The sequence below is a fragment of the Camelus ferus genome, chromosome 5, assembly GCF_009834535.1.
Source record: "Camelus ferus isolate YT-003-E chromosome 5, BCGSAC_Cfer_1.0, whole genome shotgun sequence".
In the NCBI taxonomy this organism is placed as follows: domain Eukaryota; kingdom Metazoa; phylum Chordata; class Mammalia; order Artiodactyla; family Camelidae; genus Camelus; species Camelus ferus.
In genome coordinates, this window is record NC_045700.1 from 65,473,883 (window position 1) to 65,499,499 (window position 25,617).

The following is a 25,617-nucleotide window of genomic DNA, read 5'->3' on the forward strand; positions in this document are numbered from 1 at the left end:
TTACCTCCATTCAGTATCTTGAGAATCCTACACCCACATTAACTTTCTATGTTAACAGTATTTTTAATCCTAGCTGATGAATAAATACTCTGATAAATAAATTAATAACTTCAGGGGGGAGGGTTTAGCTCAGTGGTAGAGCATGTGCTTGACATGCAGGAAGTGGTGAGTTCAATCCTCAGTACCTCTGTTACAAATAAATGAATACCTAATTACCCCCCCCAAAAAACCCCAAATAAATAACTTCACACCATTTTTTTTTCCATATACATTAGCTGTTTATTGTTCACACCGTTATTTTAATTTGTATTTTTTTCATTGTAAGGTTGATTACCTTTTTTATATTTTATTGGCCACATGTAGTTTTTGTGAATTGCCTGTTTATTTCATTAACCTGTACTTAAATTATATTAAGGAAATGGCATTCTTTTTAGATAAATAGGGGATATTTTTCCCAGTTTTTTGTTAGGTATGTGACTTTGTAAATGGCATTTTGTGTTGTACTGATTTTTAATTATATATATTCAGATTTATCATTTTTCATGGTTTTTAGAATTAGATTATAAAATATTTACCCCACATAAATGTTTTCCTAACATTTTTATGTAAAACTTTTACAGTTTGAAAAATACTTTTATGGTTTACTTTTCATATTTAAATCTTCCATTTATCTGGAATTACATTTTTTAGGAAACGAGTTAGAGATTCAGCTGTATTTTTTCCCCTGATGGCTAACCAGTTGCCACAACATCATTTATCAAATAATTTATCTTTTCTCATTTTTATTGTAAATAAATTGCCACGTGTATTTGAATCTGTATCCTGAGTATACAGATATCCAGCGTATAGACACCACAAACACAGCAGATAATATTCTTGAAAATCAGGAGGTATGAAATCATAATCAGCACTGGCTGGTGGTTTGCTACTTGTTGACACCTTGAGGCAAAGAATAAAAGCGACCAACAATCTTAAGACAATGGCATGCAAGCTAATAAAGAGCACCTACTTCATATTATACGCAGGGTTTGTTTTTCCTAACATCAGTGACCCAGCAGTTTATTAGATCACAGCCTTCTAGTCAGGGACTCATTTTGGTCTCTCATTTAATCTTAGGCATTGCTGGTCTCATAAAAGCTGTTAAGTAATGATAATGTTGAGCACTTATATTGTACTTTTCATCCCTAAGTGCTATCTAAACATTAACTAATTAAACGCATTGATGAAAGGAAGGGATTTGCAGACTTCTTCAGGAAAACAGATATCTGGTTGCACACCTGGGAGGGGATGATTCCTAAAAAGCATTAACTCTTTGAATGGCACTCAGCAAGCAGAGGAATAAAAAGCTGGTGACATTATTTCACTTCTTTTGAAAATTTTCTTGGGTATCTTCTAATTAGTCTGGTTAAACTCACCTTTTATCTGTCTCCCCAGATATTTCCTTTCTACATTCCTGGGGGTATTCAACAAGCTTCTTTTGATGTTTTCCATGTCTGTTAATCACAAAATCATAGAATCTTCAAGCTGAGAGAGCTCCTTATTGATCATCTAGTTTTGAATGACTTAGCACAATCACTTTATTTTGTAGATGAGGAAACTGAGGCATGGAGAAGTTAAGTGACTTATAAAAAAGGTCAAACAGCTTACTGGGGACGTAACTGGGAATAGAAATGAAGATGTCTAGCTCCCATTTCAGATCTCAGTCAGCTTTGATCCTTTTTTCTCTTTGTGAGCATCTGAACGGCCTTTCCCTGTTTTTGTAACTTTTTTTTTCCTCCATCCTTTTCCTGCTACTTCTTCCCTTCTTTGCTTTCTGCCTTTTATGTCTCTCCTAACTCCTAATGCGTTACGTGACCAGGTAAATGTTGCTTTTATTTCTCCTCTATTTCTCTATGCCTTTAAACATGGAGTCTTCTGTTGTTTTTCTGTTAAGATGTCCTACATTGGCCTCTACTCAGGTCCTCTCTGAAAAGCTGTATTTCTTCCATCTCTCCCCCGTGCATGCATTCAGTGAGTTGCTTTGTTTTGCTTTGGTTTTTTCCAGCTGTAGTGGCTGCTTCCTTTAATAGTTATTTTTCTAGTTTTGGTAAATAGCCTAGGGCTTAAGTTGATGTTAAGTCCATTTTCATCCCAGAATTTTGTGTTACTTTAATTGATGAATTTCCCAGTCATTCGATCAATAATAAGGCACTATTCAAAATCACACTCCATGTTCAGAAATTCAGACAAGATGTGACCGCTTAAGAGAACTTCAATACAAGGAGTAAATATGTTGGGCAGTAAATCTTTCTGTATGCCAAAGACAAATCCAAAACTGATCAAAACTGTGGGAGTAAACCTGGACCAGTCAGACTGTGCATCTTGTTTCCATGCAGGGGCTGAGTCAGTTTAGAAATCCTTCATTTCTATATGGAGGCTCAGTAGGCATCCAGCAACCTCAGGATTCTCAGGCTGAACCAAACCCCGAGGCTGCACTCTGACCTTAGATGCCCTCAGACAGGCCCCTTCAAGAGTAGTGAAGGGTGCTTAAGAGGTGGGGGTCAAGGCCTGACACTACCCAGCTGGGCGATCTTGGGCAGCTCATATCACCTCTCTGGGCCTTAGGTTTCTCATATATTAAGAAAGGAAGCTGAGTTAAAGAAACCACTTGGGGGTGGGGTGGGAGGTATGCTCAGTGGTAGAGCATGTGCCTGGCATGCACACAAGGTCCTGGGTTCTGTCCCCAGCACCTCCATTAAGGGGGGAAAAGAAAAGAAACCACTGAGGGCCTTTCCTTGTTTACTATTCAGTGAATAATAATGATATAACTTGGGCCAAAATGAATAGTAGAGACCTAAATCAGATTTATTTTAGATGCATAACTAAGTAACTCAGTAGAGAAGTAAGATTCTGCTGACCATACCCTGAGAATTTTCTGGAACTGTCTCAATTTAAAATATTTTAATCTATTTCCCCATAAATAATAATGTGTACTTACATGAGACCGTGTGGCCCGTTTGGGGGCTCAGAATACATGGACCACATAAGTGTACTTACTCTGTGCAGATGCTTCTACTGAAGTTACATGAGGTTGTGGCTTCACGGGGCCACACCCCTTGAGACACTTTCCGTAGTGCAGAAAACAGAAGTAAGCCCCATCCCATATATTTTTGTGAATAAGAAATTAGTATTCTTGGGTTCAGCTTTACCATTCAACCACTGAAGAAAATGGAAATTAAAACTGGAACTCCTTTATCTTTTATTCCCTAAGATAGTTTCCAGCAGGAACCAAAATATAATTTGGTAGGAATGGTGATGACCACTCACAAATCTACCCAATTACATCAACCCAGATCAACCCAGATTAAATTATCACATAGTTTTCAAAACTAAGTAGAACTTGTCACCTTTTGGAGAGGATCAGATAAAAGCTAATTGGTGACATTACAATCCACCCTCAGTGAAGTACTTGATTAGCCAAAATCTTGGTCCTGTTAGAACAGTCCCATAATGGATAAAGAGAGGTGTGGAGCAGCTAATTAGAGGAGGCACAGTTTTCTGTTTATATACAAACATCCCAACATTAAGCTGTAAATAGGAGCTCAAAGGTTAATTATGGGAAAATGAGGTTTTAACAAACTTTTTGAAATAGGAAAATCCCCTATGCTTTTTATTTTCTATTTTTAAGGATTTATTATTAAGACGGGAATCATTTAGTTAACTAGTAACAATCAGTTAACTAATTTAGTGATCATTTTGCAATATATACAAATATTGAATAATTATACTGTACACCTGAAACTAATATAATGTTGTATGTCAGTTGGAAAAGAAAAGAAGAGTGAAATTTAGAATTGAATGAGAATTTAGAATATTCTCGCTGAGTGGGGAGGGTATAGCTCAAGTGGTAGGGCACATGAGGTCCTGGGTTCAATCACCGGTACCTCCTATAAAAATAAATAAATAAATAGACCTAATTACCTCCCCCTACAAAAAACAAATAAATAAATAATTTTTTTAAATTAGGATATTCCCTCTGTGTATTAGGTTGTCAAACTTGAGCAGACTCCACAGGCTGTTTTTCCTCTCTCACCTGGCCTCGATCACAAGATGTCCCTGTCCCCACCTGTTAACGCTGAGAAATGGCACTCAGTGAGAAAATAGTGAGTGCAGCTTTCCTAGTCCTCTGGCCAAGCAAATGCAAACTAAATTATATTTGAAGTCATTTTACAATGCATGACAGTTTTGATTCTTCCATTTCACCAAGCTAGCTTGTTACTAGTGAGTGGCAGGTGGCTTTGTTTACCATGAATGGGGTCTTTCGGTTAGACCTTCAGCGGTGGGGCCGTTTGTCAAGTGCAGCAGCCCTCTTCATCAAAGTATTCCCAACAGTGGTCCAGAACCTAGATGTTGCACGACGGCTGAGGAATGTTTGTATTGAAATGGAAGGTAACTTGACAAATCAGGGGGAAGGAATTAGTTGATGCATAAATTCAATGAGAAAGAGCTTGTTCTTTCTTTTTTGTTTCTTGTCCAAGTTACCAGTGCTCGGTCCCTCTCCCCCTGTAGATTTCGGATTTTGTGGCAGTGCCAAGGGAGTGAAGGTAATGGACATAAAAGAATCATTTGTGCCCTTTTCCCAATCCCACAGATCTCTATTGGCCACAGACCTTGAACATGACACTGCAATTTCCTGGTGCCACACATGAGTAATAAGCAGCTGTTTCTGAAACTGTGGTTTGGAGAAGGCAGCACTAGGTTATTTTTTAACTTAATTGTAATTTTTGATTGGTCTGCAAGAAAGTAAATCAAATAAAGTCTGTTGTCTTAGTCTGCAAGAAAGCCATAGGCCTCAAATTCCAATGCTGACCATCTTGACCAGAATAGAAAAGGGGGGAAAATGTGTGTATCCCTGAGCTGGAAGTTCAACCAGGCAGCTTTCGTGGTAAGCATATTTGGTATATTTGTAGCTAGCTGCATCATAGAAAGTGATATTTGACTAGTCCTTGAGTTCGAGAAGAAGCTGACATGACAGAGTGAAAAGTAGAAAAATCTTGATGAAGATATCAGCTTAATATTGCCTTTTGTCTTTATGCTGCAATGCAATAAAAAGACACATAATTTTAAGTTACAAATGGAAGTGTGTATTCTTTGAACACCTGGTCATATGATAAGCTCTGAAATAGTCATATATGCAACCCTCCCAAGTTGAATTAGATTAGGACCTTCCTTAGTTCAAGAAATTAAGTTTAACATGGTTGATCGCCCACTGTGGATCAGGTGCCCCTGAGGAAACACAACTGTCACCCAAATTTGGGTGATGTGGCAGTCAACATGGAAAACAGAAACAAACTCTTCCACCCTATTTTGGACATCTGCCTTTTCTCAAAGAGATAGGGCAGTTTGGTACATGGAGAGGTAAGGGAGGTTAAAGAGATGGACAAAGAGCTACGTGTATTTTCCATTAATTACTTTGTCGTGATTTTGTTCACGTAGACCAGTACTTTGGGGAAAATAACTAAACCTGGGGATAACTAAACCTTATCTCAGAGATCTGTTTCACCATCACTTATGACACATCCAAATGACCACCTGGTTAATTGAAACCACCAGCCTTCTAATGCTAAAGATGAATGGCCTTGTGACTTGTGATGGACTGTTATGAAGTTATATTAACCTGTGACCAAGAAAAGGGTAAAAAAAAGAAAGACTCCTCTGGCTTTGGTCTTCTTTGAGGCTACCACCTTCCTGCTGTTTGTGGACTATTGTCCTAACTTTAAGCTCCCACCAAGATGTCTAGGAAATGAAAGTGAAAATTGCAAGACTCTTAAGGGCAGGAGGAGATGGTAGGAGGCAGGACATATGATTTCTTTTTAAGCAATTATCCCAAGTAAAGGTTTATCTGATTTTTCAAAAGAACCCTAGGAAGAAGTCACACCTGGAGCCTGCTTCTCTTAGTGATGAACCTGTAGATCAGAAGCCAGAAGAGTTTCCCAGTGCTGCTAGTAGTTATAGTCAAAGACAAGATTTAAACCTCCTAAATATACCTTAATGATGCCCCTGGAAATATATAAGTATAAAGTTTTTCTGCTTATAAAGTTAAAGAAATGTTTATACATTCTAAAATAAACTTATGGAGTATTATTAACTCATTTTTTCTGGAGGAAAAACTTGCAGCAGCTTCAGCTTTTTGGAACATGGCCATGAACCTAGGCTGACAAATAGGAAGAGCAATTACTCAAGTGTAAAGAAGCAAAACAGATCTCTGAAGAGCTGGGTGGCCACCAAGACCATGTATTCCTTCTGCTCCTCCCTAAATCACATAGCAGAATGATTGAACATGTTGTGACACAAAGATAGCACTAAGATGTGACTGCTACGGCCCAGGAAGAAGACTGGAAAGCATCCTTGGTCAGTCGACTAAAAACTTAGTGCCTGACAGAGAGGGGATAGCGTGAGGCTCAGTCTTTGCCTTTCTCTTAGGTTGCACCATAGAGAATTGCCATTTTTATAGGCAGAATCATCATTTTATTTTTATAAATAAAATTGCCATTTTATAGGTATATCTCCATTTTTATATGTTCATTCTACAGTTGGATAAGCAAAACAATCACATATTAAACAGTAGCAAAAAATACATAAGACAAGCATCAATTTCTATATTAAATTATGTGATGTAAAAATAAATTATATGAAGCACAAGAGATCCATGACAGGTGAAATAGCCAAAGAGGGCTCTCCGGGGCAAGCCAGAATAGATCTGGACCTTGAAGTCCAGGAGAACTAAGTGTTAAAAAAGGAAGTGAAACTCCAGATGGAGGAAATAACATAGGTGAAGGCACAGGAGCAAGAGTAAGCATATCCTACACAGGGAAGAGTTGCCCCACAACAGAACATACACATTAAGAAATGGAAAATGAATTTGGATAAATAGGTTGGAATCAGCTTACAGAGACACTTGTACACCAGGCAAGATGTAAGCTCCAGTTTGGTCTTGTTCACACTTTTGTCGATAACTGAGAATAGTAACTCAACGCAATTTTTGGAAATGAACAAATGGAGAGTTTTTATTAATGATAAACTAAGAACTCAACCAAAGGTTTGAGGGAAGAGATGACACACGATGGAAGTAATGTCTAAAATTGACCAGTATATGTGCTGGATGGCTCAATGGAAGGACTGTCATCTAGAAATACAACCAGAAGATTATTTCATTAATCTAGAAAGAGGGGATAGCCTAGGGTAGGATGGGGGAAAGACTTACATTAGAGACATTTAAAAGAGAATCAACATGAACCTTGAAAACATTATGCTAAGTGAAAGAAGCCAGTCGTAAAAGACCACATATTGTATGAGTCCATTTACATGAAATATCCAGAATAGGTAAATCTATAGAGACAGAAGAAAGTGCTCCCCTAGGGCTTGGGGGACAGGTCAGGGAGAAAAGACTAGTGATTACTAACGGGTATGGGGATATGGGGGAGAACTGATGAAATGTTCTAAAATTGATTGTGGTAGTAGTATATAAATACTCTTCGAATAAACTAAAATCCATTCAGTTGTAGACTTTAAATAGGTTAATTACATGGTGTGTGAATTATGTCTCAATAAAGCTGTTATTTAAAAAGAAAAAAGGAATCAATAAAAAGTGATACATGACAAGATATGTGTGCTTGAGGGAGAAAATGACCACTCACTGTAGACCTATATAGTTTAGTTATCATTGAAATAACAAGACTGTACACCAGCACCATTATTATTTAATATAGTGCTACATGATACAGTGAGACATGAAACATGAACAAGAGGTATGATATTAGATAGGAAGGGACCAGGTCACTATTTTCAGAAAACCCAAAAAGATAACCTAAAAATGGTGGGCATTCATGAAAATTCAGTCATATATAAGATGTACAGAAATGTCAGTATATTCTAGTACACCAACAATTGCTAATAAGAAAAAATATTATACAAAAGTTTAACCTTAAAATAACCAACATGAGTGGCTTATACAAAGGGAAAAGCCAAATTTGTATTCATAATAAATGAAGATTTAATAAAATAGAGATAGGGAGATTAAATATTATAAAGATATTAGTCCCCAAATTAATTTTTAAAAGCTTATTAAAATCCTTAGTGAGGAATAAATATAAATTGCTGGCAGTGTAAACTTGGTAAAACACTTCAAAATGTTCATACTGTCTACCCTTTATCTCAAGAAAATCTTCTAGACAAAGAAAAAGCTTTATGTATAAATTCCCCAATCTTCTCTTTTAGATCCTAGATGATAACTCCTGTGTCTTCCTTAAAGTGTTCTCTTCTCATCCTCAGTTCCTTCAAACAACCTTTACTCACCTGGTTTCCAGACTGTTCTATATCCTGATGTTTTCCACTAAATGACCATAGTTTGTTAGTGCCTCTATTTAAATGTGTCATTAACCTTGGTTGTTTAGAGTAAAATAAGTAAAACCAAACTCAGCTGAAGTATTGTTACCACAGTTTAGAAATAACCCTATGACACAGTGTAAAGTGTTTACCAGCAGTTGGCTATATGATTTGGTAGTGGTTATTTCTTAGAAAGTGAGTATCATGCGTTGGTATTGGGAGCACACTTTCCTGGGGTTTATTGGAGTTAATGGTCCTTGAGAAAAAAAATAAAAGGAGGTCTTATTTACAGCTTCCTAAAGGTAATAGGGAAGAGAATAAATCTTAAAATGGTGGAAAGTGTACTTGTTTGACTCAAAAAATAGCCAGCATGATTTCTAGCCCCTTTAAGAAAAAAAAAAAAAAACTTATAAAGCCGTGAACCTGATTTTTTTGTTCAATGTCTGCATCAGTGCAAAAATAATACACATTTTTAAATGCCAAAAAACAATCATATACAAAATGAAAGATTTGCTTTTCCAACTTGTTCCCTTCCCTAGAGTTAACCACAGTGTTATATTCATTTTTAAAATATCATGATGGGGGTGGGTATAGCTCAGTGGTAGAGGGTGTGCTTAGCATGCACGAGGTCCTGGGTTCAATCCCCAGTACTTCCATTAAAAAAACAAAGTATGTGTGTGTGTATATATATTATTATTATTAACCACGATTATTAAGTGGTTTATAAACTTAGTTTTTATCTCCAGTATTATGTATAGTTTCATTTTTTTTTTGCAAAATACATTACTATATTCCTTGTAATCTTTTATTTTTGTATTATCAGTTACTACTGTTCACTTTGGCCTTGTCATTTCTCTTTAAGTGTGATTTACTTCCCTCAGATGTTATTTTTATGTAAAACTATCATTTTACCTATGATTCATTTGAAAGTATCCAGCTGTTTCTAAGTTAAATTTAATCATTTTTTCTTATATCAAAATCAGCATGTATATGCGTGTGCATTGATGAGAGAGAAATACAGATTTTATCTTATTAGTGTATGAACTGCGAAAGTCTTTGAAGCCCGTGCAGTATTAGTTAAGTGAGGAGGGCTCTGATGGACCATTGGTTCCAAACTCATGGATGTTTGCAGGCCAGCAGCTGAGGGGACTGTGGGAGGCAGGCAGATTCAAGACACTCAGGCCTTGTGGGGACACTGTCAGTTGGTGAGCACGTGTCTCAGCAGGAGCAAGCAGCCTCTAGTCACAGCCAGGATCATCATCAGGTTGGAATTCAGGCCTAGTTTTGCCAGATCTAATGATTTTTCAAAAGAAGCCAAAAACCTGGATTTTTATGTGAAATCCCCCAATTATTAAATTGGATGATTTTTTTTAAAAAACACTAAGATTTTTTTTAAAACTCTTCAGGCTAAATAGGGCCCTCAGACTGCCAAATTGCAACCTCTTTATATTATTTTACTTAACGGCGTCAAAAGAAACTTACTTTTCCACATTTGTTATATGTTCTCAGGGGAGATGGTGAAAAAAACTACTAACTCATCAGAAAACTGGTATTATTGAATGTACAACATAAAATTCTCATTAGTCCTTACCTTGTATATGTTCAATCTATTTTGGGAAATCAACCAAACACATCTTATACTACACCATAACTGTCAAGTTGGTCTGTGAATGGGTTGGACCCATTGGTTGGTCCTCAATCCTCTATAACACACTACAAAAAAAAGGGGAATACAAAAGAAGTTTCAACATCTTCATTTTCCGACCTCCAGTGGTTTAAACCAGAGAGTTCTTTTGGAGCAAAAATACTATGCCTTTTCTTTTTCAGAATTGCTGAGAAATTATAATTAGAGGTTTTCCTGTTGTGTAAAGGAAAGGAATTCCAATCCTCCTGCATCTGCAAGACTTCTTTTCTCAACAAGTTTGCTTCTTCCCTGTTCCATTTCTCTTTCTGCAGGTGATAGAGGGAAAGCTGGCTCCATTCTTGGGCAAGGTCATTAAATTTGCCACCTCACATGTGTACAGCTGCAGTCTTTGTAGCCAGAAGGGATTCATCTGTGAAATCTGTAACAATGGAGAGATCCTCTACCCTTTTGAGGATATTTCAACAAGCAGGTACAGAATCTCTTGTCTTATAAAAATATAGCTGAATATGTCACATGCAGTGTTATGGGGCCAGATCAGGCCAACTTTTCTTCAGGTACTGTATCTCTGTATCAGATTTCCCTTATTCCTGGAGAACATTTTTTTACCCTTTGGTTTCCTTTATTTATTTCTAACTCACCTCACTACCTTTATCCAGAGTGAGATAAAAACTAGCTCTGTCTTATTAGGTAACAAAGAATGTTCAAATTTGTTTCTAGAATGGAGATGGGAGAGGAAGAATCCTCACACCCATTCCAGGGCCAAGTGATGGGCAGTGGGAAATCACAGTCTCAGAGGAAGACCAAAACTAGGTGGACCAGTAGGAATAAAACTAGAGGACACTGGTGAACAGCTGTCAGGCTCACCACATGCTTTTCTCCATAGATGCACTACATTATAGTGATGAAAGTTTTAGGACCCAAAGGAGAGAAAAGTAGGAGTTTATGTGGGATTATTTTTCTAACCAAAGTAATATTTGGGTATCATCACATCCATTGATTGATGGATGATTTTTCCCCAACTTGAGAGCAGGGTTTTTACTGTTGCTATTCTTGAGTCACAAAATGATACATATCACTTTTCCGTTCTCCCAAAAGCCTAATAGAAATATATATTGTTTGTGTATATATGCACTGGCTTCTTTGGCATGAATGTCATGGCTCATTTCCTACCCTGCAGGGCTCACTTACTCTGTGGTTCAGAATAGAAGGTGAGGCACGTAGCCAGGGAGGGTTGAGGCATGTGTGGTAGAGCTAAAATATTAAGAGTTGACTCAGCCCTTCTGGCCTCTTCTTAAACCCAAAGACTGTTTGTAAACAACCATGAACTTAGGTTGGCCCCACACACAGTAAGACACACATAAAACAAGACCCCCACACACACACATACACACACTCCAGCCTCTAGTGTCCTGAGTACAAATCCTTAGCCCACAGCCTAAAAATTACATACTTCTTTAAAAGGTGCTTTATACAAATGTTCATTAGCAGCGGTATTCATAATAACCAAAAAGTGGAAATAATATAAATGCCCATCAGCTGATGACTGGATAAACGAAATGTGATATATCTACACAATGGAATATTATTCAGCCTAAAAAGGAATGAAGTATATGCTGCAATGTGGATGAACCTTGAAAACATTATGCTAAGTAAAAAAAGCTAGACATAAAGGGTACAGTAATTAAAAGAATTTTAAAGATGTACTATAAACAACTTTGTGCCAATAAGTGAGACAACTTAGATAAAATGGATACATTTATAGAAAGACAAATTACCAAAACTGACTCAAGAAGAAATAGAAATATGAATAGACCTATAACAAGAAATTGAAATACTAATTTTTAAATCTTCTGAAGTAGCCAGATGGCTTCACTGGTGAATTTTGTTGGCTGTTTAAAGAAACGATACCAATGCTTTACACAGTGATAAGGAGGCGCATTAGATAACAGTAATGGGGTCAGTTCTCCAAAAAGACTTACCCATCCTCTGTCTGTGAACAGAGTCAAAATACATGAGGCAAACACTGATAGAACTGCATGGAGAAACAGATGAATCCACTACAACACCCCTCTGTCAGTAACTGATAGATCCAGTAGGCAGACAATCAGTGAGCATATAGTTAAACTGAAAAGCACTATCAGCCAAATGAATCTAACTGACATCCATGTCAATTCAGAACATACATTCTTCTCAAGCTCACGTGGAATTTATTTACACACCATTCTGGCCATAAAATACATCTGGACAAATTCTAAAGAATAGAAAGTATGCAAAGTATGCTCTAACATCATAATGAAATTAAACTAATAAACAATAACAGAAAGATACCTGGAAATTCCCCAAATATTTGAAGATTAACAATATACTTCTAAATAACAAGAGTTTATAACTTAGTTTACACAAAAACCTGCACATGGGTATTTATAGCAGTTTTACGCATAACTGCCCAAACTAGAAACAGCTAAGCTGTCCTTTAATAGGTGGATGGATAAATAAACCGTGGTATATCCATACAGTGCTCCAAAAGGACATGGAGGAAACCTAAATGCATACTACTGAGTGAAAGAAGCCAATCTGAAAAGGCTACTTACTATATGATTCTAACTGTGTGACATTCTGAAGAAGGCAAAACTATATTGACAGTAAGAAAATCAGTGGTTGCCAGGGGCTGGAGAGGGGGCAGGGAGGGATGAATAGCGGAAGGGCAGGAGATTTCTAGGGCAGTGAGATTATTCTGTGTGATTCTATAATAGTGCATACATGACATTATACATTTGTCAAACTCATAGAACTGTACAAAACAGAATGAACCTTAATTTGAACTGAGGACTTCAGTTAATAATAGTTAATTGTAACAAATGTACCACATGAATGCAAGATGTTGATAATGGGGAAAACTGGAGAGAGTGTAATAATATGGGGACTCTATACTATCTGCTCAATTTTCCTGTAAATCTAAAACTGTCCTAAAAGATAAAATCTATTAAAATAAAACAATTCATCCAACTGAACATCTAAGTCAGAGATCACAGGTGAGGAGTATAAAATTTTAATAGAACAGTTTTAGATTTATAGAAAAATTACAAAGATAGTACAGAGCTCCCATATGCCCCATACCCAGTTTCCTCTGTTCACATCTTACATTAATATGGTACATTTGATACATTATTAGCTTAAGTCCATAGTTTTTTGTTTGTGTGTTTGTTTGTTTTCTGATTTTCTTAGTTTTTACCTAGTGTGCTCTTTCTGTTCCAAAATACCACGTTACATTTAATTGTCACATCTCTTTAGGCTCCTTGGCTGTGACAGTTTCTCAGACTTTGTATGTATGACCTTGACAGTTTTGAAGAGTACTGGTCAGCTGTTTTGTAGACTCCCTCTATTGGGATATACTTGATGTTTTCCTTATGATTACACTAGGGTCCTGCAGATTTGGGAGGAAGACCGCAGAGGTAGTGTCATTTTCATCACATCACATGGGTACACGCTATCAGCATGACTTATCACTGTAGTGTTTGTGTCAGGTCTCTCCACTGTAAAGTTACTCTTCTCCCCTACCCCCCTCACTCCCATCCTCTTTCCAGACTGTCCTTCTAGAAGGAAGTCATTATGTGGGGCCCATGCTTAAGCAGTGGAGAGCTTCACCCCCTTGTGAGCAGACTATGTACAAAATTATTTGGAACTCAACTGCATAAGAGATTTGTCTCTTCTTCCCCATTTTTTTCAATTATTTATGACTATCTGTATGGACTCATGTGTATTTATTTTATACTTTGGGTCATTAGCCAACACTGTTTTATTTTGTTACTCAGACTGTTCCAGTTGTGGCCACTTAACTTTTGCAGTTGGCTCCTGTGTCCCTTTGACATATCCCAGTGATTGTGGAGATTTCGTTTTGAGCATTTCCTTACTTTCTGCCACTGCTGGATGCTCCAGGCCCGTCTTATATGTCTCCTGCCCTAATCCAAGAAGCAGCCATTTCCCTAAGGAGCCGTGGTTCCTTATATTGGAGAATATTAGAAAGCAAGATCAGGGCACTGGGCTGCACACAATTTTTTAAGCTGTCAGTCCCAGGACTTGTCCCTTGCAGGGGCAGAGGTACTCCCCTCTGACTGCACATCAGAATCTCCTGTGAGACTTTTTTTTTTCAATTCCCAGATTTGGTATCTTTGAAGACTCTCCCTGCAACTCTAAATCACAGCCAGAAGAAAGAATTCCTCCTATAAGATAGCTGTGGTCATGATCAGAGGTGCTGGGTTCATACAACCAGAAGGACCACATTAGCATGACTGTGGGCACATAAGGGCCTTTACATAGCAGGAAAGAATAGCTAGTTAGAGCCCTCTGTTCCTCCCTTGGTCAGATGCAATTTTCCAAGCTTGCACAAATATCTGAGTCCAAAGGAACCCTGATCTGCCTTCCTGGAATTCCAGGTGGATACTATTATGCAAGAACCATCGCGCTTTCTCTTGGTGTTCCATTTCCAGTTAAACACTGGGAGTGGCTTATGCACATCGATGGAGAAGGACAAAAAGAAACCCTAGTAAAAGATTTATTAAAGGAAAACTTCAATCAGAAGTAGAATTGTAGACTTAAAACATGTCTATAAAGATGTGCTAAATAAATAAATGTGGTGAGTAAAATAAACCTGAATAGTGGTATAAATTTTGAAATCTATGTGCAACTGAAATCTCTATGGATGAAGTGATGACATCTGGGATTTGCTTCACAATAACCCGATGGTGGGAGAGAGGGGATAAATATAGATGAAAGATAGTTGTTGAAGCAACATGATAAGTTATGCTATCCCCTCTACTTTTGAATATGTTTGAAATTTTCCATAATAAGACATGTTTTAAAAATCAATATGTAAAAATCCTAGAAATGAAATATTCAGTGAATTTGTTACCACCTACATATCTTTGACCATCTTGTCAAATTCAGCACCTCTTTGTCCTCAGAACTATATTTAATATCCTTTCAGATCCAAATATCATGTGAATAGCATAATTACAATTCAGTAAAAAAAAAAATTCCACAAGCATTAGAACTATTCATTCTTTCAATAAATGATTCACTGGACATACTATGTTTGTGCACTGGGCTGGGTTCTGGAGACACAGTAAACCTTCCCATGCTCCTTGCTCACAAGTAGTTGACAATCTCTAGTAAGAGACAGACAAGCCATTAGGCAGTTGTGTTAAAGTGTGGGAGGAGCCACGGGAAAGGGGTGGACCTGGAGCTCCAAGAAGGGAAATGACGTTCGCATTGTAGGTGGAAAGATGTCCCACAATTTCTAAACATGTGAACAAGCTCTATGTTGAACTCTAAAGCATTGATTTATGCACTTTAGTATGAGAATATCCTCAGTTTTAACAGGCTTATTTGATGACGACCATATATCACACATTGGTAAAGTCTTCAGACTTTGTTTTCCGTATTAAATTAATTGTTATGCAGGAGGAAACATCACGAGGGTGTAACGGAGAAATGTAGCCCTGGTGTTAATTTTTAGAACACTGTCTCTGGCAGATACAGAGAATGTTCTGGGATCTGGGAATGGCATTGGTCTTTGTCATTTTGCATCTCATTGCAGTTCACACCACCCTGCCCCTGAGGACCTGAACTTGGTGCATGAACTTTATGCTTTGTCTTGGCACCTTCCACCCTTCTTTAAGCTTCATGTAGCTTCAAATCACTAACTGTGGTCAAAATCTTAAAAAAGTTTGTTTAAAAAGAGAGAATGGAACTGCTTTATTATGAAGTATAGAATGACTTTTTCCCATAGAAGATGCTGATGTGCACATTTCTCAGCACAACTTGAACAGTCCATTAAGAGCTGTGTTTTCTGTCACCCCTGTTCCCTTTGATTTGTCCATAGAATGTAAATGTGGAGAGGGCTTTGCCCAAAGTTGCCACTTATGTGCCTAGAAAATCATGAAACCCCCTAGACTTGTCAGCAGTCTTACAAAGGCTCTTCCATTTTTCTGGGTAGCCAGTCTGTCATTTTTTGAAAGGGTTTCCTGTTTGGGCAGGAATTGTTTAGGGGGGAGTAGGGGAGTAGAACAAAACTCCAGAGGAGGAGGGGAGAGAAGCACTGCCCAGAAGCTGGTCTTGGCTTCCTATTTGCTCAGCCTTCGTTTTTGAGTCCTTGCACAAACAGACTGAATACCTGGATTATGCTCTCATCTGGACTCGAATACACATACATTACATACCCTTTTTTCACTAATCAGCCTGACACATTCCTCTGTTGGTAAATGGTTCCAAAACAAACACTGTCAGTGCACCTAATTAGCAGGTTTGTGGGCTGTGCTTGGCAGTCCTGTTACATCCTGTTCAACAATAGAGAACAACAGCCTTGGCTGGGCCGGGCTTCAGGGAGGGAACAGCTTCCCCGAGCGCGTACGCACTTCTTAAATGATATTTCCTTTCTGTGGCTTTTCTTGGGAAGCTGCCACTCAGGGAGTATTGCAGTGAGGTGTGGGATCCTTGCTGCAGCCAGAGGGAATCTAGACTCCCCATTATAGGTCCCTTTGCTGCAGAACCAGAGTTTCCATCTGATTATTGTTCTCTCTCAGGTGTTGAAGAGGAGCATGCTGAGGAACTTTCTCCATGGTTCTCTAACCATGGTGGGTGGAGGACAAGACTCCTGCCTGGGTTCCAGAATCAAAACTAACAAAGATGGAAGGGCCAGTGAAGACCATTTAGACATCTCTAGGGTAGAAAACCCAAAGCCCAGAGAGCACACAGATTTTGTGAGTGTCAGAAGCAGGGTGGTGACCTATCAAGATGGAATTCTGCTCCCTTAGACTACAGGACTGCCCACTCTTAAATGTATTTATTGAGTTGGTGAAGGTTCTCCTTGATAAAAAAAACTTGAGCACAATGCTCAGTTTTTGGCTTTTAAACTTTGGTCAAAGAGTAACTTAGTAAATAGCATTTCACCTTGGCCTGGTGGCTCCTATATTCACATGTCAAAATGTTGCAGAATGTCTGCTAACACAGACAAGACTTTTGTGAAATCCTCAGAGCTGACCTGACCCTTTATGCCATTAAGCCTCTTGATAAATACTGCACGTTTATAAACACAGCCCTAGCTGGTGAGGCTGCCATTGTTTTTTGAAGCCATTTGGTCCCTTGAATAGATGGCTGTGGTCTCCCCCAGACTCATTTCTTACCAAGTTTCTAGTTAGGTGTCTGGTTAATACTGTGCTAATCATCTTATCTCTAAGCATTTCAGGCAACCTGATTTTCTTGTTGTTTGGAGGGGGAAATGTTTATTATTATTTAACTCTTGTTTTAATGTTCTTAACTATAAAAATTAATTGATGCTCATTACAGAAATTTTTAAGGTACATAAAAGTATAAAGAAAAAATTATCCATACATATGTATACATATATATTTTTTAATAAAACTGAGATCATGTTGAATACATAATTTTATATCCAGCCTTTTTATCACATCATATCAGAACCAGGAAAATAGTCATATTTAATCTATATACTTTTAATGATGGATACTTTTACAGGAAAAAAAATTTAATTGGCCCTAAAATTGTTAAGATCCATTTAAGAAGTAAAGGCAGGCTAGTCAACAGAAAGATCACTGGACTAAGAATATAGAAGTCTAGATGTCATTCCTAACTCTGCCACTAAATTGCTGTGTGACCTTTAACAAGCCACTTCCCTGCCCCACCCCATCTATATATCAGGCATATAACACTGTTTCAGCACTTATTGACCAAAGAAGTAAGAGCTTGTAAGAGCGTTACTTCAGCTCCACTGCTTAGCATTTTGTGTTAGTCTGTATGATAGTCTGTCATGACATTTTCAGTGAAGTTGACTGATTTTTGATACAGTTTACCCAAAGGGATTAAGATATATCATTCAAATAGTGATTCAGTCCAACATTTTCAAATAATATAAGCTCCATGAGAAAGCTGACTTTTTCTGTTTTGCTCACTGCTTCATCCTCTACCTTTAGAACAGCACATAGTAAATGGTCAATAAATAATTCATGAATAAATAAATGGTTTACTTTATTTTAGCTTTTCTAATCTGTACTTACTGTTTTCTTTTATTTTAAGTCATTTTTAAACTAATTTCAGGGAAATTGCTTAAATGTAGACATTACCAAGATATCTAACTCTATCAAGTGATAGCTAACATTCTATTATATATTAGGGGCAGATGTGTTTTATAGGCCCAATGGAGATTTTCCTGTCAAAAATTTGAGCTTTGCTAAGCTAGCCAAAAACCTTCATTTTCAAAATGTCTTTTAGGTCACTTTTTAGTGTGTGCTTTTTCCTTCCCCATGGGACTGTAAATAAGTAACCTGAACACACACTAGGGAAGAGCAGGAGTATTTACCTTTCCATACAAAAAATGTTGACTTTTCAGCCTGAGCATTATGTTCTGAAATGAACTGTTTTATGCTTCAGAATTACAAGAGGTACGATAGTATCTTGCTTTTGTCCATATATATGTATGATATTTTGAGACTTTTTTCATCCAACTAATTATGGAGTGCAGATAGTACCTTGTTAAAGTTGTCTTTTAAAAATCTCTTTTGTTTCTACTTCAGCATCTAATGTATATTATCGTATCTTTATTGAACCCCCTCAGTATTCTGAATATTAAACCATTCAGTGCTGCATCAGGAAACACCTGCATATGCTATCTGTAGCTACCATTAATAATCATCTGTTTGGTTCCTGATTCTTTCAAAGTACTTAAAATAGAAATACAAGCACAGTTCATAGATGTTTACAGTCTATACAAAAGTTGCTATTTGGACGGAATTCTATCAGAGCATAGAACTTGGGGACCTTAGCGATCTTTTGCCCATCACCCCCACATCCTACAACACACACCCCTTCCCCACCCCACCCTTCATGGAAGCGAGCATCCCCACCCAACACCACACCCATAGCTAGTGGGAGATTCAGGCTGTGGAACCCCTGTATAGTACCCTTTCTGCCTCACTCTGTTGTCAGAGCACTAGCCTAAAATCTGACAGACCCACAAAGCATCCTAGGAGGGTAAAAGACTACTATGTACTTTCAACTAGTCTCACTCACTTCTAGTGATGGTTAGGAGCGGGGAATAGGTGTTCCCACCAAAATTAATGGGAAGAATTTTCTAACCTTTTGATGAAAAAGTAGGGAAAGATAGCATTTTTTTAAAAAAAGTAATTCATGTGAAAAAGAGAAACATGGGAATTGCCTTTTACAAAACCAATAACATAATAGACTAACTTGCAAATAATGAATCAGTGGCTGGTTTAAAGACTGCATTGGAAACATTGGAAGCCACTAACTTGACCTGATACAATTTAAAAGATCTAATTTGGCCTTGAGAGTGGGGAGGTTCAAGTATCTTAAAGCCATTCTTTAAGAGGGGAGTTAACACTTTTTTTCTAGAAAGAGAATCCTTGATGCTGGAGAGAAAGGGAATTTGAAAGACTTTGGCGGGAAAGCAGCATACATCAGTGATAGGAAAGAAAATTTTTCAGAGTTGAGAATGAAGAAACAAGCAGATTTTCCTTTGGCAGTGGGGAAGGCACGGGATGGGGGGCGCAGGATAGGATTAGGGTGGGGGAGAGTGAGGCCTGAGTAACATGAGGGGGGAGCAGGGTTTTCAAGCAGTGCCTGAAAGAGGCACCAGTCCAGGGATTTAGGGTCAGAAATGATGTGAATGTCAAAGCAGCAAGCAAAAAAAGTGACTTTTTCCTTCCTCCGCTTCCCTGAGAGGTACATGAGGTCTCCTGTTTAAGAGAGAGACCTGACCAAGGAAACTCGTACATAGAGAGCACATAAGAGCAGTACTTAGCCCTTCTTCTCTCTGCCTTATCCACCTGAAAATCTCTTGCCTCAGTTTCTCTCACCGAGGGGTCTAGAGAGCTTGCCCAGGTGGCAATGAAAGAGGAAAGGTTTAGTTATCACTTAGCAGGCATGTTGCTAACCAGAACTAAGCAAAAGGCTCCCACTGGCTTCCCGCAGTGAGTGAATGCGTTGTTCCCTTTGAGAGTGTCCTTTGCTGATATACTACCATCTAGCCTTCTCCACCCTAGTCCTTTCTTATGAATATACACAGCATTGAAAGAAATAAAATTTTTTGTGACTTCCAGGTGTCTTACATGCCTGTTTATTGCTTATGTACATAGCATAACTATTCATAACTTTTTATTATTGTAATGATCAGTTCCACCCAACTTTTACTAATGAGCAAATTAGAACAAAAGTTCCAAGTAGTAACTCTCACTAAATGAAAGGGGCTGCTAAAACAGGCACTGTTGTTCACATCTTTTTCCCTCATTCAGTGTTACTATGTACCAGGTCTTAAGACTTATTGCAGTATTTTTCCAAGGTAATAAATATGTGCTTGGTTCACACAGTAGGATAATTTTAATTACTTAAACTTTATACATTATTAAACAGTTGAACCATGTTACCTGATTCCATAAACATGTAAACAGTTAAAGAATACCTTTGTCACTATATAAAGATGAAAAAAACCTGAAATGTTCAAAAAGTCAAATGTCTAAGGTCAGAATTAGTCCTTGACCACCTGAGATGTTTACACAGGGGCACCTCTTTTTAAATAAACATAATAAATAAACCTATAATGTAAAATTTTTAATTAGTTTATTGATGATATACATTTCAAAATGTTTTCATTTAACAAAGGTGGGCAGCAGTAAACTTCGCTAATATATTCAATGTAGAATGTTACAACTTCTCTATAGAGTTATAAACTCTAAAGTTGTTTACTTGAAGGGAGATTGTTTTTACCAGCTATAAAAATGTATTATAAAACAGTATAGTGTTGGCATAGGAAGACAGATTAATAGAACAGGATTTCAGAAGGCATGGAAACAGACCCAAGTAATATGGGAATTTAGCACATGATAAAGGTGGCTCAGCAAATTAGTGAAACAAAAATGGATCATTTCATAAAAGGAACTAGGAACCAGATAGCCATTTGGAGAAAGAATAATGCTGGATTTTACCATACTCCTTGTATCAAGATAAATTCCAGATGGATCAAATATTTTAATGTAAAAAGAAACCCATAAAGCACTAGAAGAAAAGATGGGTGAATATCTTTATCATCTTAGTATGGGGAAGGTCTCTCTAAGCTTGTCACAAACCCAGAAACCATGGAAGCAAAATGCTTTTAAATACATTTTTAAAATGTTAAAATGCTTATAATTCTGTAGATAAAGGCAAATGTAAACAGGAAACTTCAAGAAATATTTTCCACACATCTGACAAAGAATTAATTTCCCGAATATACAAAAATCTGTAAAAGTTGTTAGAAAATGGGCAAAGGACACAAACTGATTTACTGAAAAATATGCAAATGACTAATAAATGCAAGAACAACTCCGTATTGTTATTAGGGAAAGCAAAACAAAATGAGGTTCTTACTTACCAGCTATGAGAAGATATTAATAGATATGAAATGTAAAGCCCTCTATAGAAACATTAGTTAATACCACTTCCTATTTTCATTTGTAAAGTCTGTGTTTTTGTCCTAAGTATGTAGGACAGCCCTGTTTAATATGTTAGACACTGTCTTTGGAAATGATTGGCCTAGGACAGTGGTATTCAAACTCTTCTATTTATCAGAATTCTCTCGAGGGCTTGTTAAAACACAGATTGCCAAGCTCCACCCTGGAGTTTATGATTCAGTAAGTCTGGAGTGGAACCCAGTGATTTGCATTTCTAACAAATTCTCTGGTGATGCTGGTTTGCCTAGTCCAGGGACCACACTTTGGGAACCACTTGCCTAGAACACACTGAGTATTAGGAAATTATGTAATACCGTCTGGCAGAGAATTATATTGGTGAGAAGAGGCAAATAGGGGAGCAGGCTAAAGAAATGGCCAGATACTTCTGGTCTTTTATTTGAAAGCTTTTCTCCTTTTAAATTTACATCTCTAACTTATTCCTATGCAACTAATCATGCTGTTTATAAAATTAAATTTTTACCTTCTGAACTTTTTTGCGTTTTTCTAATGTACCCATGCTTGACAGTTTCTTTTATTTGTGTTCCATTAAGCGTCTTAGTACTTTGAGGAACTAAAATGTAATATGTTAAATAGAAGTAAATCCTATTCAGAGGCTTAGATAGATACCATCCTTATAAATTATTGTTTCTTTTAAAGAAGCTTACTTCAAAAACTTGACGGTTAAATTTTTCATTTTTACACTAAAAAGGTAGGCTGGTGAACTAACAGAAGTCCATATATAAGCCAAGATATTTTTTTAATCTGCATTAGCCTAATGATATCCTTACATTCACTGCCTTTTTCTTAGAGGTAGCAAGACATTTCTGAACATCTCTTGGACTCTTACATGTTTTGAATTACTTTAGAGATTTTTGCAGAAAGCCATCACTCTTATTTATGGTTATTTAATGGCTACAATAATGAGATAGTCTAGCTTTTTCCAGAAATTGTAGAAAATTTTTAAAGCCTCCTTCAGATCCTTTACTTTCTCTAAATGCTAAACAGATTTTTCTGAAGTAATCCCAAGAAATGAGGGACACTTGTCTGCTGAGAGTGATAGTAAATGTCAGGTGAACCATTAAAACAAACAAACAAAACACTTAGAAGTGTCAGAAATTCCAGTTTTTCCCTATCCCCAAAAAACTATTTCATTCAGGTCAAAACTATTGTTATTTTATATACATAGAGTATTACTGAGAAGACTTGTGACCATCTGCAAATTAGTAGAAGCATTTATTAAGCATTTGCACTAAAGATAGTAGTGAATTACTGTCCCCAGTAGGGTAGCAAAATTATCAAATGAATTAATTAACCCTCGTTTACATTCTATTTCAAAGCCAAGATTTCAAGTAAAGCTCTTATCAAAGGTATTAGCTGAGCTTGGTTTACAAACTAAAAGTGCAAGACCTGTGAAAGCCAAATGCTTTGTGGACTACAATCGGGAGGAAAACCTTACTTAATTAACTCTGGGGATTAAAAGGTAAATAAAAAGATCATTGCAGGACATGCCAATTGTTCTCCCCAGATCTGAGTCTTAGCAGGTATTTGGGGATACGTTGAAGGACCATGTGGCTAGTAACTGGAGAAGGAGGGCCATACTGAAGTCAGAAGACTGGAATCAAGTCCAAAGCTGGTCATCATTTACTGGTTCTAGGACCAGATAGGCCACCAGTTATTTTATCATGTCATTTCATTTTATCTATTTACTGACTGACTGACTGACTGACTGACCAAAAAAGGGAAAACAAATAGGAGAGCTGTTGTAAGGATAATATATGCAAAGGGCCATAAAGATGTTGCCTAATTTGATATTACTGTATTTGCATTTTACAGTTCAGAACTACTGGAATGGCTTTACAAATTAGCACATACATGCCTAAATCTGCCAGACATTTGGCCCAAAGGAGCTGGATCTTTTCCAGTCTCATGTAGTTCCAGTCAAACCATATGGATACCTTTTTAGCCTCCACCTCTCTACCCCAACCCAAAAAAAGGAAAAAGAAAAAAAAAAATCACAAAACACCCCTAAATGTGATGGGCCCAAATGCAGCTCATTCCTCACTCTGCAAGGAGCCAGGACAGTTCTGTAATCCAGTGTTCCCAGACACTCTGCTCTCTTCCTCCCCTCCCCACCTGCTTCTCCTGGGGCAGAATAGAGGGGCGCCTGAGGAGGGTGGATTTCTGAGAATCCTGGCACAAGGCTTGACTGGAGGTGGTGCTCCAGGCAGCGGCTATGAAACTTGGACCCTCCCCACCCATGGCACCAACCATAATCGGTTTCTAACTGAAATTGTGTGTTAATATTTCTTTATTTTAACCCTTCTATTTCCCACAAGAGAATGAATCTGTTAGATTGTATCATTTGTTTAAATCATATTTAACCATCGTCTCACCATTGCATATTTAGTAACATGTTTTGGGTATTCTTCTAAACAGCACACATATACGTATGTAAGTACTTACCTAGCACATGCACGCACGCACACATACGCCATATGTGATGTTGGCTGATTTCCTCTTTAAGCAATTTATGTTTGCTTACATTGATTTACTTACACAATAACAGAAGAAAACACCAACCAACCCAAAATATTAAAATAACCAGGCCCCAGTAACTACCTCCCTTAGCTAAGAGATTTAAATAATCATCTTGGTTTCTTGGAAAAACCAGTAATAGCTAGTGGCCCTATGGGGCGTCTCACATAGTGGCCACACACCAGACCACACTCGCATGCCTGATAACGTGCACTTATTTCTGCACCCCACCCTCTCCATTGTGGGCTCTGCAGAGTGGAAATCAGCCAAAGCTCTGCCCTGCTCTGTGGGCCTGTCCTTTCATTTGTCAGAGATCCAACCAAACTCAAGCCTGAATTTCAATCCTAGTGAAATATCTGAGGTCATTGCCTGAGCCAAAAATAAAAATGCAGCAGGGAAAGAACCCAACATGAACAGAGCAGAAGCGTCTCAGTGACCTCAACCTGGGGCAGAGGCCTTTAGCAGTTTCCTGTGACCTCCCTGTGAGCAGCTAGAATCTGGAAGGGCACAGACAAAGCCATCATCCAGCCTGTCTCTAATTGGTCTCACATCATCAGCATTCCAGAACAGGAAACCATCTGCCGCCAGGAATTCTTGCTTCCTGGCCATAGTACTTAAGAAGCAAACCTTTTTCCCTGCATATATTTAGTTCTGTTAGTTTGTCACAGGTTAGTTTCCTTGGGTTTGATAGCTATCATAAGAACATCCTGTCTATCCCATCTCTTGGCAATTGACTGATTTCTAAGTTCTGAACCACTCTCTCATTTACCGTAGGTCACTAAGCTAATTTTTAGGTCAAAGACTGTTTATAAAATGTGGTCTCTTGTGATGGTGCCTTTACTAAAACATAGAACGAGATTTGTATGGCCCCTAAATGGTAGAGCTATTCCTCTGCCGCATCCCAAAGAAGCGGACCAGTTTGCCGGGCACATAGACCTTTAATGGCATTGCCTCTTAGAGCTTCCAAAGAAGCAGACCTCGAGTTACTCCTCCCTCCTTACCTGTCCTCTGGTGTATCCAGTGCTGATAGGCACCTGGTCCACCCCAGTGTGGCTGTCCCAGTGGTTAAAACATAAAAATCCTTCTATATAGGGTGGTAAATGACTACTGCCTCTAGCCAACCCCCACTGCCCCAAATAAAAACCCCTCAGCATTTAACAGTTCTCGGAGAGAGGGGATGCTGATGAAAGGTGGAAGAAGGCTTAGGAAAAAATCCTTCACGTTCAGCTGAAATTTTTTTAGAAAGGGCAGAGTCAGCTCCTTGTGGCCAAATTCCTGATGATCAGAGTTATATGTACTAGCACATAAAAGCTGTTTCATAGTTTGATTGATCAATGCAAATAAATAAAATGTAAAGTAATGCTCTTCACTTTAAAGCTCATCTCATTCAATCCCAGCTTGTCTGAGGAGACGCCAGTCAACATTCCCACTTGTTCATCCACAGACCTGGGGGCAAGAAGGTTTGGAAAGAGGAGGGTAAAACCCAGAGTAGCTTTTTCCCCCCTACACAAAACCTGCAGGTTGGAAGGAAGCTTAGACACCATCTAGTCCAAC

The 25,617-nt window shown here is 37.9% G+C and overlaps 1 protein-coding gene across 5 annotated transcripts in view; it reads left to right on the plus strand.

The window, feature by feature from the left end:
• Positions 1 to 25,617, plus strand: part of PLEKHM3 (pleckstrin homology domain containing M3) — a 164,135-nt gene that overhangs the window by 127,421 nt on the left and 11,097 nt on the right. For 3 of the 5 annotated variants that reach the window (XR_004320017.1, XR_004320016.1, XM_006182127.3), the window contains exon 7: positions 10,321 to 10,478. The exons of 1 other annotated variant lie outside the window; for it this stretch is intronic. Coding sequence is in view for 2 of the 4 variants with exons in the window: in XM_006182127.3 (XP_006182189.1) it covers positions 10,321 to 10,478 (158 nt within the window). In the remaining 2 variants the exon portion in view is untranslated. Of the gene's footprint in view, positions 1 to 10,320; positions 10,479 to 16,590; positions 18,031 to 25,617 lie in introns of those variants that run through there. One more of the 5 variants, XM_014557120.2, reaches the window with a different exon arrangement.